This window comes from Musa acuminata, chromosome BXJ1-8 (assembly GCF_036884655.1).
Source record: "Musa acuminata AAA Group cultivar baxijiao chromosome BXJ1-8, Cavendish_Baxijiao_AAA, whole genome shotgun sequence".
NCBI classification, from domain to species: Eukaryota; Viridiplantae; Streptophyta; class Magnoliopsida; order Zingiberales; family Musaceae; genus Musa; species Musa acuminata.
In genome coordinates this window covers 48,622,885-48,636,331 of record NC_088334.1, presented here as the reverse complement: position 1 = coordinate 48,636,331, position 13,447 = coordinate 48,622,885, and the positions used below count along the sequence as shown (strand labels likewise).

Below are 13,447 nucleotides of genomic sequence, written 5' to 3'. Positions count from 1 at the left end.
AGTGGAGACTATATCTTTCAATCGGGGATGTAGCTCAGATGGTAGAGCGCTCGCTTAGCATGCGAGAGGTACGGGGATCGATACCCCGCATCTCCATATGTTTTTTTTCATGTATTTTTTTAAAAATTATTATTTATTCAAATAATAAGAATTCGATAGGAGACGTTACCTCTCAATCGGGGATGTAACTCAGATGGTAGAGCGCTCGCTTAGCATGCGAGAGGTACGGGGATCGATACCCCGCATCTCCATCTGTTTTTTTTCATGTATTTTTTTTAAATTATTATTTATTCAAATAATAAGAATTCAATAGGAGATTAACTCTCTATCGGGGATGTAGCTCAGATGGTAGAGTGCTCGCTTAGCATGCGAGAGGTACGGGGATCGATACCTCGCATCTCCATCTGTTTTTTTTCATGTATTTTTCTTAAAATTATTATTTATTCAAATAATAAGAATCCAATTGGAGACTATATCTATCAATCGGGGATGTAGCTCAGATGGTAGAGCGCTCGATCGATAACCCGCATCTCCATCTGTTTCTTTTCATGTAATTTTTTTTATATTATTATTTATTAAATAATAATAATTCAATAGGAGACTAACTCTCTATCGGGATTGTAGCTCAGATGGTAGAGCGCTCGCTTAGCATGAAAGAGGTACGGGGATCGATACCCCGCATCTCCATCTGTTTTTTTCCATGTATTTTTTAAAAAATTATTATTTATTCAAATAATAAGAATTCGATAGGAGACTTTACCTCTCAATCGGGGATGTAGCTCAGATGGTAGAGCGCTCGCTTAGCATGCGAGAGGTACGGGGATCGATACCCCGCATCTCCATCTGTTTTTTTTCATGTATTTTTCTTAAAATTATTATTTATTCAAATAATAAGAATCCAATTGGAGACTATATCTATCAATCGGGGATGTAGCTCAGATGGTAGAGCGCTCGCTTAGCATGCGAGAGGTACGGGGATCGATACCCCGCATCTCCATCTGTTTTTTTTCATGTATTTTTCTTAAAATTATTATTTATTCAAATAATAAGAATCCAATTGGAGACTTTATCTCTCAATCGGGGATGTAGCTCAGATGGTAGAGCGCTAGATCGATAACCCGCATCTCCATCTGTTTCTTTTCATGTAATTTTTTTTATATTATTATTTATTAAAATAATAATAATTCAATAGGAGACTAACTCTCTATCGGGATTGTAGCTCAGATGGTAGAGCGCTCGCTTAGCATGCAAGAGGTACGGGGATCGATACCCCGCATCTCCATCTGTTTATTTCCATGTATTTTTTAAAAAATTATTATTTATTCAAATAATAAGAATTCGATAGGAGACTTTACCTCTCAATCGGGGATGTAGCTCAGATGGTAGAGCGCTCGCTTAGCATGCGAGAGGTACGGGGATCGATACCCCGCATCTCCATCTGTTTTTTTTCATGTATTTTTCTTAAAATTATTATTTATTCAAATAATAAGAATCCAATTGGAGACTATATCTATCAATCGGGGATGTAGCTCAGATGGTAGAGCGCTCGATCGATAACCCGCATCTCCATCTGTTTCTTTTCATGTAATTTTTTTTATATTATTATTTATTAAAATAATAATAATTCAATAGGAGACTAACTCTCTATCGGGATTGTAGCTCAGATGGTAGAGCGCTCGCTTAGCATGCAAGAGGTACGGGGATCGATACCCCGCATCTCCATCTGTTTTTTTCCATGTATTTTTTAAAAAATTATTATTTATTCAAATAATAAGAATTCGATAGGAGACTTTACCTCTCAATCGGGGATGTAGCTCAGATGGTAGAGCGCTCGCTTAGCATGCGAGAGGTACGGGGATCGATACCCCGCATCTCCATCTGTTTTTTTTCATGTATTTTTCTTAAAATTATTATTTATTCAAATAATAAGAATCCAATTGGAGACTATATCTATCAATCGGGGATGTAGCTCAGATGGTAGAGCGCTCGCTTAGCATGCGAGAGGTACGGGGATCGATACCCCGCATCTCCATCTGTTTTTTTTCATGTATTTTTCTTAAAATTATTATTTATTCAAATAATAAGAATCCAATTGGAGACTTTATCTCTCAATCGGGGATGTAGCTCAGATGGTAGAGCGCTAGATCGATAACCCGCATCTCCATCTGTTTCTTTTCATGTAATTTTTTTTATATTATTATTTATTAAAATAATAATAATTCAATAGGAGACTAACTCTCTATCGGGATTGTAGCTCAGATGGTAGAGCGCTCGCTTAGCATGCAAGAGGTACGGGGATCGATACCCCGCATCTCCATCTGTTTATTTCCATGTATTTTTTAAAAAATTATTATTTATTCAAATAATAAGAATTCGATAGGAGACTTTACCTCTCAATCGGGGATGTAGCTCAGATGGTAGAGCGCTCGCTTAGCATGCGAGAGGTACGGGGATCGATACCCCGCATCTCCATCTGTTTTTTTTCATGTATTTTTCTTAAAATTATTATTTATTCAAATAATAAGAATCCAATTGGAGACTATATCTATCAATCGGGGATGTAGCTCAGATGGTAGAGCGCTCGATCGATAACCCGCATCTCCATCTGTTTCTTTTCATGTAATTTTTTTTATATTATTATTTATTAAAATAATAATAATTCAATAGGAGACTAACTCTCTATCGGGATTGTAGCTCAGATGGTAGAGCGCTCGCTTAGCATGCAAGAGGTACGGGGATCGATACCCCGCATCTCCATCTGTTTTTTTCCATGTATTTTTTAAAAAATTATTATTTATTCAAATAATAAGAATTCGATAGGAGACTTTACCTCTCAATCGGGGATGTAGCTCAGATGGTAGAGCGCTCGCTTAGCATGCGAGAGGTACGGGGATCGATACCCCGCATCTCCATCTGTTTTTTTTCATGTATTTTTCTTAAAATTATTATTTATTCAAATAATAAGAATCCAATTGGAGACTATATCTATCAATCGGGGATGTAGCTCAGATGGTAGAGCGCTCGCTTAGCATGCGAGAGGTACGGGGATCGATACCCCGCATCTCCATCTGTTTTTTTTCATGTATTTTTCTTAAAATTATTATTTATTCAAATAATAAGAATCCAATTGGAGACTTTATCTCTCAATCGGGGATGTAGCTCAGATGGTAGAGCGCTAGATCGATAACCCGCATCTCCATCTGTTTCTTTTCATGTAATTTTTTTTATATTATTATTTATTAAAATAATAATAATTCAATAGGAGACTAACTCTCTATCGGGATTGTAGCTCAGATGGTAGAGCGCTCGCTTAGCATGCAAGAGGTACGGGGATCGATACCCCGCATCTCCATCTGTTTATTTCCATGTATTTTTTAAAAAATTATTATTTATTCAAATAATAAGAATTCGATAGGAGACTTTACCTCTCAATCGGGGATGTAGCTCAGATGGTAGAGCGCTCGCTTAGCATGCGAGAGGTACGGGGATCGATACCCCGCATCTCCATCTGTTTTTTTTCATGTATTTTTCTTAAAATTATTATTTATTCAAATAATAAGAATCCAATTGGAGACTATATCTATCAATCGGGGATGTAGCTCAGATGGTAGAGCGCTCGATCGATAACCCGCATCTCCATCTGTTTCTTTTCATGTAATTTTTTTTATATTATTATTTATTAAAATAATAATAATTCAATAGGAAACTAACTCTCTATCGGGATTGTAGCTCAGATGGTAGAGCGCTCGCTTAGCATGCAAGAGGTACGGGGATCGATACCCCGCATCTCCATCTGTTTTTTTCCATGTATTTTTTAAAAAATTATTATTTATTCAAATAATAAGAATTCGATAGGAGACTTTACCTCTCAATCGGGGATGTAGCTCAGATGGTAGAGCGCTCGCTTAGCATGCGAGAGGTACGGGGATCGATACCCCGCATCTCCATCTGTTTTTTTTCATGTATTTTTCTTAAAATTATTATTTATTCAAATAATAAGAATCCAATTGGAGACTATATTTTTCAATCGGGGATGTAGCTCAGATGGTAGAGCGCTCGCTTAGCATGCGAGAGGTACGGGGATCGATACCCCGCATCTCCATCTGTTTTTTTTCATGTATTTTTCTTAAAATTATTATTTATTCAAATAATAAGAATCCAATTGGAGACTATATCTATCAATCGGGGATGTAGCTCAGATGGTAGAGCGCTCGATCGATAACCCGCATCTCCATCTGTTTCTTTTCATGTAATTTTTTTTATATTATTATTTATTAAAATAATAATAATTCAATAGGAGACTAACTCCCTATCGGGATTGTAGCTCAGATGGTAGAGCGCTCGCTTAACATGCAAGAGGTACGGGGATCGATACCCCGCATCTCCATCTGTTTTTTTCCATGTATTTTTTGAAAAATTATTATTTATTCAAATAATAAGAATTCGATAGGAGACTTTACCTCTCAATCGGGGATGTAGCTCAGATGGTAGAGCGCTCGCTTAGCATGCGACAGGTACGGGGATCGATACCCCGCATCTCCATCTGTTTTTTTTCATGTATTTTTCTTAAAATTATTATTTATTCAAATAATAAGAATCCAATTGGAGACCATATTTTTCAATCGGGGATGTAGCTCAGATGGTAGAGCGCTCGCTTAGCATGCGAGAGGTACGGGATCGATACCCCGCATCTCCATCAATTTAGATAATTAAAACATCTTTTTAGTCATTTATCACCTTTTTAAAGAATAGTTATTTTTCATACAAGTAATTTTCGCCCTTCGGTGGAGGCGTTGAGACTTCAGTCTCAATCTCGTCAAGCTTCCGTTCTGCTCCATTGTACTCCCTCCCTCCCTCTCTGAACCCCGAAACCTTCAGCTTCGCCTCCAGATCTGAGCGACCTCCGGAGCCTTCCAGATTACCGACCCTCGTCATCCGAATCCTTCCAATAATCGATTCGTGATTCACATGAGGAAGTTCGAACGTCGCCCCTTCCCTAATTTCTTTCTTTCAATCTCCTTGGGTTTAATTCTTGCTTTTGATCCAGAGGAGGCGGTGTATGGAGCCGGAGAAATGGCGGACCAAGGCAACTGAAGCAAGGGCTGAAGGGGATGCCTCGGAGGCTATCGATCTCCATCGCCGTGATCGTGCTCATCATCTGCTTTCTATCCCTATTGTCTATCCGCTTCACACGCCCTTCGAGTAGCGTGCAGGTTAAAATGTCTTGATCGTGATCTGGTTGCGTTCTTCTTGGCAGTTTTACTTCTCGAACTTGGAAGTGGCAACATTACATGGTTTCTCTTGAAGTGTAATGCTTTCCATCCGAGTTTGTGATGAGAGAGTAGTGTTTAGTCTGAGTGTGAAGTAGCCGTAGTATTAAGTAGTAGTAGACATGGTTAGATGTGCATTCATTCTGGTGTAATGTCCATAAGGGAAGCAAGAAAAACCTCTTGAGTAGTAAACTTCTTTTACCAGATTTAATATTTATCCTCTTCAGTTAGGATGTTTGTCTTAGAAAGAAAGATCTAAACCTTTTTGGAAGTCCAAGGCCTTTTCAACAATCTCCAAAGATCTCTTCAGTTGGACCAATTCTCTGACTATATTAGAACTCCTGGAACAGACACTACTGACCAGACAAATTGGATCACACGCTTTTAGTATGGTTACTTAGCACTTGAGTTTAACTCAAATTTGTTAAACACAATTCAGGAACCATGTTAATTCAGATACTGTAGCATTACAATGACGAGAACGGTGGAAGCCAACTGTTTTATAAGATGGCTCATTTAATTTGGTTAGAAACTGACTCCATATGAATTTCAATACAGTTTTACAACAAAATTGAATGACTCGAGTATACTAGATCAATGACAAATCCACTTTTAGATCCAAAACTTGACCCTAAGATGAATTGTTCTCTTATCAGGTCCTGTAATTCTGCGAGGCACAGAATTTCATTCCCATAAATTGTTGAGTTAAATTTCATCTTACTACAGTGCTCTATTGAGCTTTTTCTATAGTTCCATACTGAGGTTTTGCTTATGAATAATGAGCATCAACATAATTCATATGAATTAACCTGGAGTCCCAGTAATGTCTATGGACTTGTTGATTTTCTTGAAGTTTCCGTTCCTGTCATTTTCTTTTCTAAACTTCTGGTTCATGTTGTTGCAGAATTATGATACAAACAAGCTCTGGAAACCTGCTGATTCTGATGGCTGGAGATCATCATCTGCTCCAAGATCATACTGGCCTCGTATGTAATCCTTATGCTCTTCCTCAAATTCTTTTTTAGCATAATTTTGTTTGTACTCAAGTTCACACTGAATTACTTGGGAACTAGTATGATGAATCTAATGCCTTGATTACAATAATTCATGGTTATAGCTCCCCCAAATGAGAGTAATGGCTATTTACGAGTTCGTTGCAATGGTGGTTTGAATCAGCAACGAAGTGCGGTAAGAAAACTTTTCTGTTTGACATATGATGTACATACATCTCTTATTGCTGAAATAAGAGGTTACAATGAAAAATTGTTGAAATAAGCCTACATTTCATTCTATTCCTTCTAAATTGAATTCATTGTAGTTTTCTAACTTCTGTTATTGATGAAAAGCACTTTTGGCTACATCATTCTATCTTGGAAATTGGTGCGGTGTTGCATTCAAATTCATTGCTTTTCTGCATTTGTAACTTTTTGATAAGGCTCTGAGAGAAATTTATTATGATTGACTATTGTTACACTTCCAAAGGCTTGCAGTTGATATGTTTTTTGTTAATTAAAGAAAATATAATTCAAAAATAAATAAATAAATAGGATTGCTCTATTCCCATTCATTTCAAACTGTGTAACAAAATGCCCTACTTGCTATACAGTCAGGTAGCATCAACATCAAACAAGTGCAATAAATAGTTTTCATGAGTAGTAACTAATTGTTTGCTTGTAAGATGTTAAACTATGCCTCTAACAAATCAAGGTAGAAGTCTTGCTCCCTACAGAACTATCAACTAAGATTACTGCTATTGATCTACTTTGAGTGTAAAAAGAGAGAAAGCAGTAAGTCCCAACATGACCTTTGTGGTTCACCATGTCTTATGTTTATAATATTTTACAACTTTAATTAATTCATGAAAACATTATCTGTTAGTGAAATATATGCTGAATATGCTTTTAAAAAATTCTACTAAATCTGACTACTGACTAGATAGCAGCTATTTCTAATCCCTGCATTTTTGAGACTGGCGAAACTCATTGGATCCCAAACAGGGTTCAATACGGCTCCTGGGGGCTAGCCAACTCTTCTTTCAGGAATAAAGCGACTTAGCCTCTTTTTTTTACTCACAACAGCTTTAGGTGCCCAACAGAACCGGCCAATCCCTGTCCAGATTAGGATGGGTATCTTACCCGCACTGCAGTACTGCACCTTTTTCTTCTTCCACCTTTTGGCATTGATTAAGCTTCTATGTCACCAACATATGGTGGAAATATTAACTCGAAAAAATTATTCCATCATAGTGCAAACAGCAAGTAACTTCAATATATGTGGCACTTCAGTTATCTAAACACTTGATTTGGAAAACTTTTGGGTGAACCCAGTGCTGAATCAGGAACTTCTGTCTTCTTATTTCATGAATCACCATCAAAGTTCATTTTCTTGTAACTGTGTTATTACAATCAGGGTCTGCCATACCGAACCGTACCGCCCGGTATGGGCGGTACGTACCGGTCCGACAGGTTGTCGGTATGCAGACTGTCTGTTACCGGTCCGAGTGCACTGTAGCACTATAGCAGTGTACTGTAGCACTATAACAATACTACAGTACTCGGCACACCTGGTTGTACCGCTTGGTATACCGTACCGTATCGGTACCGAGCCCAGGTCGAAATATCGGTACGGTACGATATTGCAAACCTTGATTACAATAGTACTTCATACTTTTTCTGATATGAAAATTTATTATTTATTTACCTGGTTGTTTCAGATATGTAATGCTGTTGTTGCTGCAAGGATTATGAATGCTACCCTCGTGTTGCCTGAGTTGGATACAAATTCTTTTTGGCATGATGAGAGGTATATACGTATCTTCAGACTTTACTAAAATATGTTAATTTTTATGTACTTGCTTTTGGTGTTCATCTTTAACTACTATATTAAAAAATATATAAAAGTACTAATGTTGTTTCAAATTTGTTTAAGAGTACTCCAGTTAGAATTGTAAAAAATGCTGAAGGTCTATCCGGACAGTGCTTCAAATTAGTTCAAAGTAAGCATATATTAATTCTAGCAAATGGTCAATGTATGCGTCATTCTGGACATTACATAGCATTGAAAATTACTTCATATATTAATCTATTCAACACTGTCAATATGTAATCAACAGTCTATATGAAGCAAAAATTCCATATATGGTTAGTCATCTCTTTGACCATTATTTTATGTTGGTTAACTTGATATGAGTCTGGACCCTGTTAGAACAAAGTAAAACTAGATTCTTCTTGCAACCCAAGTTCATAAACTAGAAATTTAATTAATTTACTTTCCAAATTAAAGAACAATGGTGAAAAGATCATATATAAGTGGAAGCAGAGGCGGTCACAATATCCTGATACAGTTATTTCCATATTCCATTATCCTGCAGCTGCAAGTGGTTTGATATCATTGATATCAAGAGATGGAAAAGTTCTCAATTTATTAATATAATTTGCTTTTCTATGTTAGGAACTAAATTGAACTGACTTCTGAACTGGTTAGTGTACAAAGATTAAGGTTAATACTTAATACTTTAATGAATGATGAAGTATAGTGGATAGTACTCTGGTACATATGTGATTCACATCCATGATCCATATTAGTGATTACTCTGGAATCGAACTAACTTTAATACTGGAATTGCTGTTACATATGTTTATATACTAGTTTTCAGAACTAACACTAAATCCTAAATATTTTTGGATGCTAGCAACTTTGTATCATCCTCTGTCTTCTCTAACTGGATGATTCTTTTGTTTTCAGAATTAATACTTTCTAGATTTCTAACCTTTAACTGGATGATTCTTTTGTTACCCTTTCTCAGACATCTCAGTACAGTAGTTTCCAGTCTACAATTTTTTTTTGTTTGACTATTGACCTGTATTATTGCTCTAGCTTAACTACATGTACATTTCTGAATTAGTGATTTCTTGCTCAAACATTCAGATTTGTTGTTTTAGATCAATATCTAGATCAGCAGAACATTGGTCAGATGCTGCACAGAGCTCGGATGGGCATGTGCTGAATAACTCTGCCTTGATTGCTTGACAATTAAAGGTGCTTGGAATTCCTTGTCCAATAGTTTAGTTCCTTATTGGTAGGAATCTTTCCTAAACCTATTGGATAAACTGGATCTAACCTATTTATGATAACCTTTTGAATTCATGTGTCAGGTCTGTGTCAAAAGATCTTGACCCATCAATGGGTTGGGTGGTATTGGATCAATCATATATTTCCTTAATACTAAGGTTCAATGGCCAACCTAGAGAATTTCCTAAAACATGAACAAAAACTTAATTAGACCCATCAACATGTCCTAACCCATAATGCATGATCTTCTCTCGACCCACTAGGTAATATGGGTCAGGTCTAGGTAAACATTCTTGACCCAACGACAAAACGGGTGGGTTTATAGTAGAGTTTGCTCCATATGATAGTACTGTTCCATTTCAAACTTGATCCGACCAGAACTTCTTCCCATGATAGGCAACCTCTTTACCTTGCATTTTATTATATTGTAGTTATTGCTCTCATATTTATAAGATTATTCATTCCCTCAAGCGATACTAATTTGGAGGCTTATTTTCTAATCCAGTGGTTTTGCAGGTATCTACGATGCTGAGCATTTCATTGGATCATTAAGGTATGACATTCATATTGTGCAAAGCCTTCCTGTTATCTCTGTGAATGGGAAAAGGAAGAAGATAAGGTCTTTTCAGGTTAATTTCTGATTCTTATTACAAAATTAAAATGCTATAAAATTTAATTTCATATTCATGTCAATGGTGTTCAGGACATTAGGTTGATGAACTCGACTTATACCTTGTTTTACTTTCAGATTCACCCTCCAAGAGATGCTCCTCTGAGCTGGTATACAACAACTGCTTTGAAAAAGATGAGGGAACATGGTTCTGTTTACCTCACTCCATTCTCACATCGTTTAGCAGAGGAGATTGATGATCCTGAGCTCCAGCGGTTAAAATGCCGAGTAAATTATCATGCACTTCGATTCAAGCCACACATCATGAAAATAAGCAGCGAGATAGTCAATAGGCTGCGTTCGGAGGGCCATTTCATGTCTATACACCTTCGATTTGAGATGGATATGCTTGCATTTGCTGGGTATGAGACCTAATATCAGGCAGTTTTAATCCTATGTATGCATGTGAATGGGCATCATAATTTACTCTACTTGCCTGCCTTCTTGTTCATGCATATCTTCAAGATAGAACATCAGTTTTGAATTCTATGAAGGAGAATTAGACTATATGCCCAGACTTTAAAGTATTTAATCTGATCTTTATTATTTTCTTCTAGTCCATATCTCTTTATTCTTGAATGTTCATCAAGAAATTCTTGTGATTGCAAAATTTTATTCTAGAACCTTTGTGACTGCAAAATTAGGTGGAAGTTTAGGTACCACGAGTGTTAAGCTTAGGCTCATCTCCTCAGTGTCATCTTTTGTCCGGTGCTAGCTGGTGTCGCATAATAATGTACCATGTCATAAAGAGAGGGATACTTTCCCATGCCATGAATGGCAATGGTTGCCCACAATGTCACTAGGCTAGTAATCATTTCTTTTGATAAGTTATTCTAATTCTATTGCATCGCCAATGTTCTATGATACTATCAATACAAGGCTCCTCGTCCTACCGATATGTGTTCCACTATAACTCTATCATGGTAGAAAGCCTGTGCTATAGGTCCTAGTAAGGCATACCATTATAAAGCATTCAAGTTCATGCCCTGGAAACTTAATTCTACATTACACCTAATTCATAGGAGTCTTGGTGCCTCAGTGTGAAACAAATGCCATTTGCAATCACCTAGAGATCGTCAACATCGACCTTCAAAGTTCTAACTGCTATTAGAATTTTACAGTATTATATTGTCATTGCTAAAGTGATCGTAGATGCTGATTTTGCTAGCATATGGGCAATATGAACTGTGTTTCATATTTAATGTTCGCAAGTGTTTAAATTTCATTGACGTGTCCCCGTGATGATATGTTAACTACTTAAAAATTTGAAAGCATCCTTTCCCATGATTTTCTAGCAAAGTTCTTATTGTGATTGTGTTGACTTGTAGAAAATTTCATACATCACTGAATATCATGACTTTTCAGGTGTCTTGATATATTTACTCCCGAAGAACAGAAAATCTTAATCAAATACCGGAAAAAAAATTTTGCAGAGAAGGAACTTGTATATAGAGAGAGGAGGCTAATTGGGAAATGTCCTTTAACTCCAGAAGAAGTAAACTCTCTCTCTCTCTCTCTCTCTCTCTCTCTCTCTCTCTGTGTGCATGATATAAGGTACCATCTGCAGATTGTGGTCAATTTTTGAATAACAAATTCAGCATAATCTCTCACATCATGTTGCATCATTACATGATCCTTCTTTTACTATTACTATGCTGTTATCCTTCTGATCATCTGCACTCATAGTAGTTTTCGTTTCTGTGTCGATTGTAGTTAGGTTGTATACTGTAGATTGGTGAGCGATTTATCTTTAACTAGTCAGATTCTTAGCTGTCTATGATTTCCATATTCATTTCTCTAGTTAGATTTTTTATTGCCATTCTAACTTATTATTTCTTTGTCAGCTATGAAAGTGTTGAGTTTCCATAATCGTATACCCCATTCCCTGATGTTATATTCCAATATGCCATACTTAAAGTGGCAAGTTCCTTTGCTCCAATCCTTTTATCCATTGCATATGTTCATTATTTGTTTGATGCAGTTCACATCCAATATTCCATGCTTGATGTTCATGGTGATAAGAGTCTTAGTTACTAAAGATAAAATTAAGTGAAACTTGAATGCATAAGCAAAGTGGTTTTCTATGCTTTCTAAATCCTTGATGTTTTCTTGGGGTGTATAATTGAAATGAAATTGATTAAAAATACGTATACTGTTGCTCCCTTAAGCACGCTGCTCTTTAGCTGTGACATATCATGTATCCGAAGTTCTTGCTTGCAGGTAGGCCTTGTCTTACAAGCTATGGGTTTCAACAACTCTGCTCGGATCTACTTGGCTGCTGGTGAGCTGTTCGGTGGTGAACGTTTCATTAAACCATTCAGGGCGATGTTTCCTCACCTTGAGAACCATAGCACGGTAGGACCATCTGAAAAATTCGAAGGAAATGCCCGAGGGCTGGTTGGTTCTGCTGTGGATTACATGGTAAGCCTACTATCAGATATTTTTATACCAACATATGATGGACCTAGCAATTTTGCAAATAATCTTATGGGGCACCGGCTATATTATGGCTTCCGAACAACAATCCAACCCAATCGAAAAGCTCTAGCTCCCATATTTATGGATAGAGAGAAAGGCCATGCAGATGGCTTCGAGGAGCGCATCAGGCAGGTCATGTTCAACTCTAAATTTGGCAGGCCACACAAGCGTGTGCATCCAGAATCTTTCTATACGAACTCATGGCCTGAGTGCTTCTGCCTGATGGCCCCTGCAAACCCTGCTGATAAATGCCCTCCTAATAACATCTTGGAAATTCTGCATGGTCAGCTGCAAAGCCAACGAGGCAATGATTCAGAACCTGCCATGATGTCCTACAGAATAGACAGTTCAGCCTCGCAAGAGGAGGTTCAATATGGATCGTAGCTTGTTCATTTCCTCTATACGGCACCCTCTTTTGTCAAAGCCCTGAGTTATCTGACAATGAATTGCAGCAGATTTATCTAATTGATGAAACCTCAAAGCTCAAACCTGAGCTCAAAGGATGTCGAAGAATTGTTTCCCGAATCATTACATAGATGGACTTTATGAAATTTTCTGTGTGCTTTCTGTTGATGCTGATGAAGTGGTGCCACTTTAGATCAGGACATCAGGGAGCATACTATTGGATATGCCTCCCTCATTAATCGGCCTTTGCGGCTACTGTAAGAGAAAATTTTTCCCCTGTTCCTAAAATTATCTTTGTAGATTAAGTGTGCTCTCTTCATGGAAACATGTAAGGGAGCCGGATGCTATTACATGTCATAGTAATGTATATTTTCAAATGCAGATATTTGATGTTGGTTTCGATGGAAAATTTATGTTGCAGCTTATATTGCAGTCCTTTCATTTCCTACTTCCATAATTCAAAATCTTACTAACCTATACTGTCTTGTTGGGACTCGTAGCATAATCGATTCACCTAAATCATTGAACCAATATATTTTAGGAACAACACAGT

The 13,447-nt window shown here is 37.1% G+C and overlaps 1 protein-coding gene and 12 non-coding genes across 13 annotated transcripts; all 13 read left to right on the top strand.

Moving 5' to 3' along the window:
• The first annotated feature begins 23 nt into the window (after positions 1-23).
• Positions 24-96, top strand: TRNAA-AGC (transfer RNA alanine (anticodon AGC)). Its single transcript has one exon. It is a non-coding gene; the product is annotated as a tRNA-Ala (tRNA).
• A 673-nt stretch (positions 97-769) lies between these two features.
• On the top strand, positions 770-842 carry TRNAA-AGC (transfer RNA alanine (anticodon AGC)). The gene has a single exon. It is a non-coding gene; the product is annotated as a tRNA-Ala (tRNA).
• An 82-nt stretch (positions 843-924) lies between these two features.
• On the top strand, positions 925-997 carry TRNAA-AGC (transfer RNA alanine (anticodon AGC)). Its single transcript has one exon. It is a non-coding gene; the product is annotated as a tRNA-Ala (tRNA).
• Positions 998-1,364: 367 nt separating this feature from the next.
• TRNAA-AGC (transfer RNA alanine (anticodon AGC)) lies at positions 1,365-1,437 on the top strand. The gene has a single exon. It is a non-coding gene; the product is annotated as a tRNA-Ala (tRNA).
• Positions 1,438-1,804: 367 nt separating this feature from the next.
• Positions 1,805-1,877, top strand: TRNAA-AGC (transfer RNA alanine (anticodon AGC)). The gene has a single exon. It is a non-coding gene; the product is annotated as a tRNA-Ala (tRNA).
• An 82-nt stretch (positions 1,878-1,959) lies between these two features.
• TRNAA-AGC (transfer RNA alanine (anticodon AGC)) lies at positions 1,960-2,032 on the top strand. Its single transcript has one exon. It is a non-coding gene; the product is annotated as a tRNA-Ala (tRNA).
• A 367-nt stretch (positions 2,033-2,399) lies between these two features.
• Positions 2,400-2,472, top strand: TRNAA-AGC (transfer RNA alanine (anticodon AGC)). Its single transcript has one exon. It is a non-coding gene; the product is annotated as a tRNA-Ala (tRNA).
• Positions 2,473-2,839: 367 nt separating this feature from the next.
• Positions 2,840-2,912, top strand: TRNAA-AGC (transfer RNA alanine (anticodon AGC)). The gene has a single exon. It is a non-coding gene; the product is annotated as a tRNA-Ala (tRNA).
• An 82-nt stretch (positions 2,913-2,994) lies between these two features.
• TRNAA-AGC (transfer RNA alanine (anticodon AGC)) lies at positions 2,995-3,067 on the top strand. Its single transcript has one exon. It is a non-coding gene; the product is annotated as a tRNA-Ala (tRNA).
• A 367-nt stretch (positions 3,068-3,434) lies between these two features.
• Positions 3,435-3,507, top strand: TRNAA-AGC (transfer RNA alanine (anticodon AGC)). Its single transcript has one exon. It is a non-coding gene; the product is annotated as a tRNA-Ala (tRNA).
• A 367-nt stretch (positions 3,508-3,874) lies between these two features.
• On the top strand, positions 3,875-3,947 carry TRNAA-AGC (transfer RNA alanine (anticodon AGC)). Its single transcript has one exon. It is a non-coding gene; the product is annotated as a tRNA-Ala (tRNA).
• An 82-nt stretch (positions 3,948-4,029) lies between these two features.
• TRNAA-AGC (transfer RNA alanine (anticodon AGC)) lies at positions 4,030-4,102 on the top strand. The gene has a single exon. It is a non-coding gene; the product is annotated as a tRNA-Ala (tRNA).
• A 662-nt stretch (positions 4,103-4,764) lies between these two features.
• On the top strand, positions 4,765-13,319 carry LOC135588444 (O-fucosyltransferase 1-like). The gene is made up of 9 exons (XM_065080578.1): positions 4,765-4,976; positions 5,048-5,213; positions 6,175-6,256; positions 6,388-6,458; positions 7,984-8,072; positions 9,847-9,970; positions 10,090-10,373; positions 11,377-11,506; positions 12,232-13,319. The coding sequence occupies exons 1-9, from the start codon at positions 4,969-4,971 to the stop codon at positions 12,871-12,873; spliced, it is 1,596 nt and encodes a 531-aa protein (XP_064936650.1). The 5' UTR covers positions 4,765-4,968; the 3' UTR covers positions 12,874-13,319.
• The last annotated feature ends 128 nt before the right edge of the window (positions 13,320-13,447 follow it).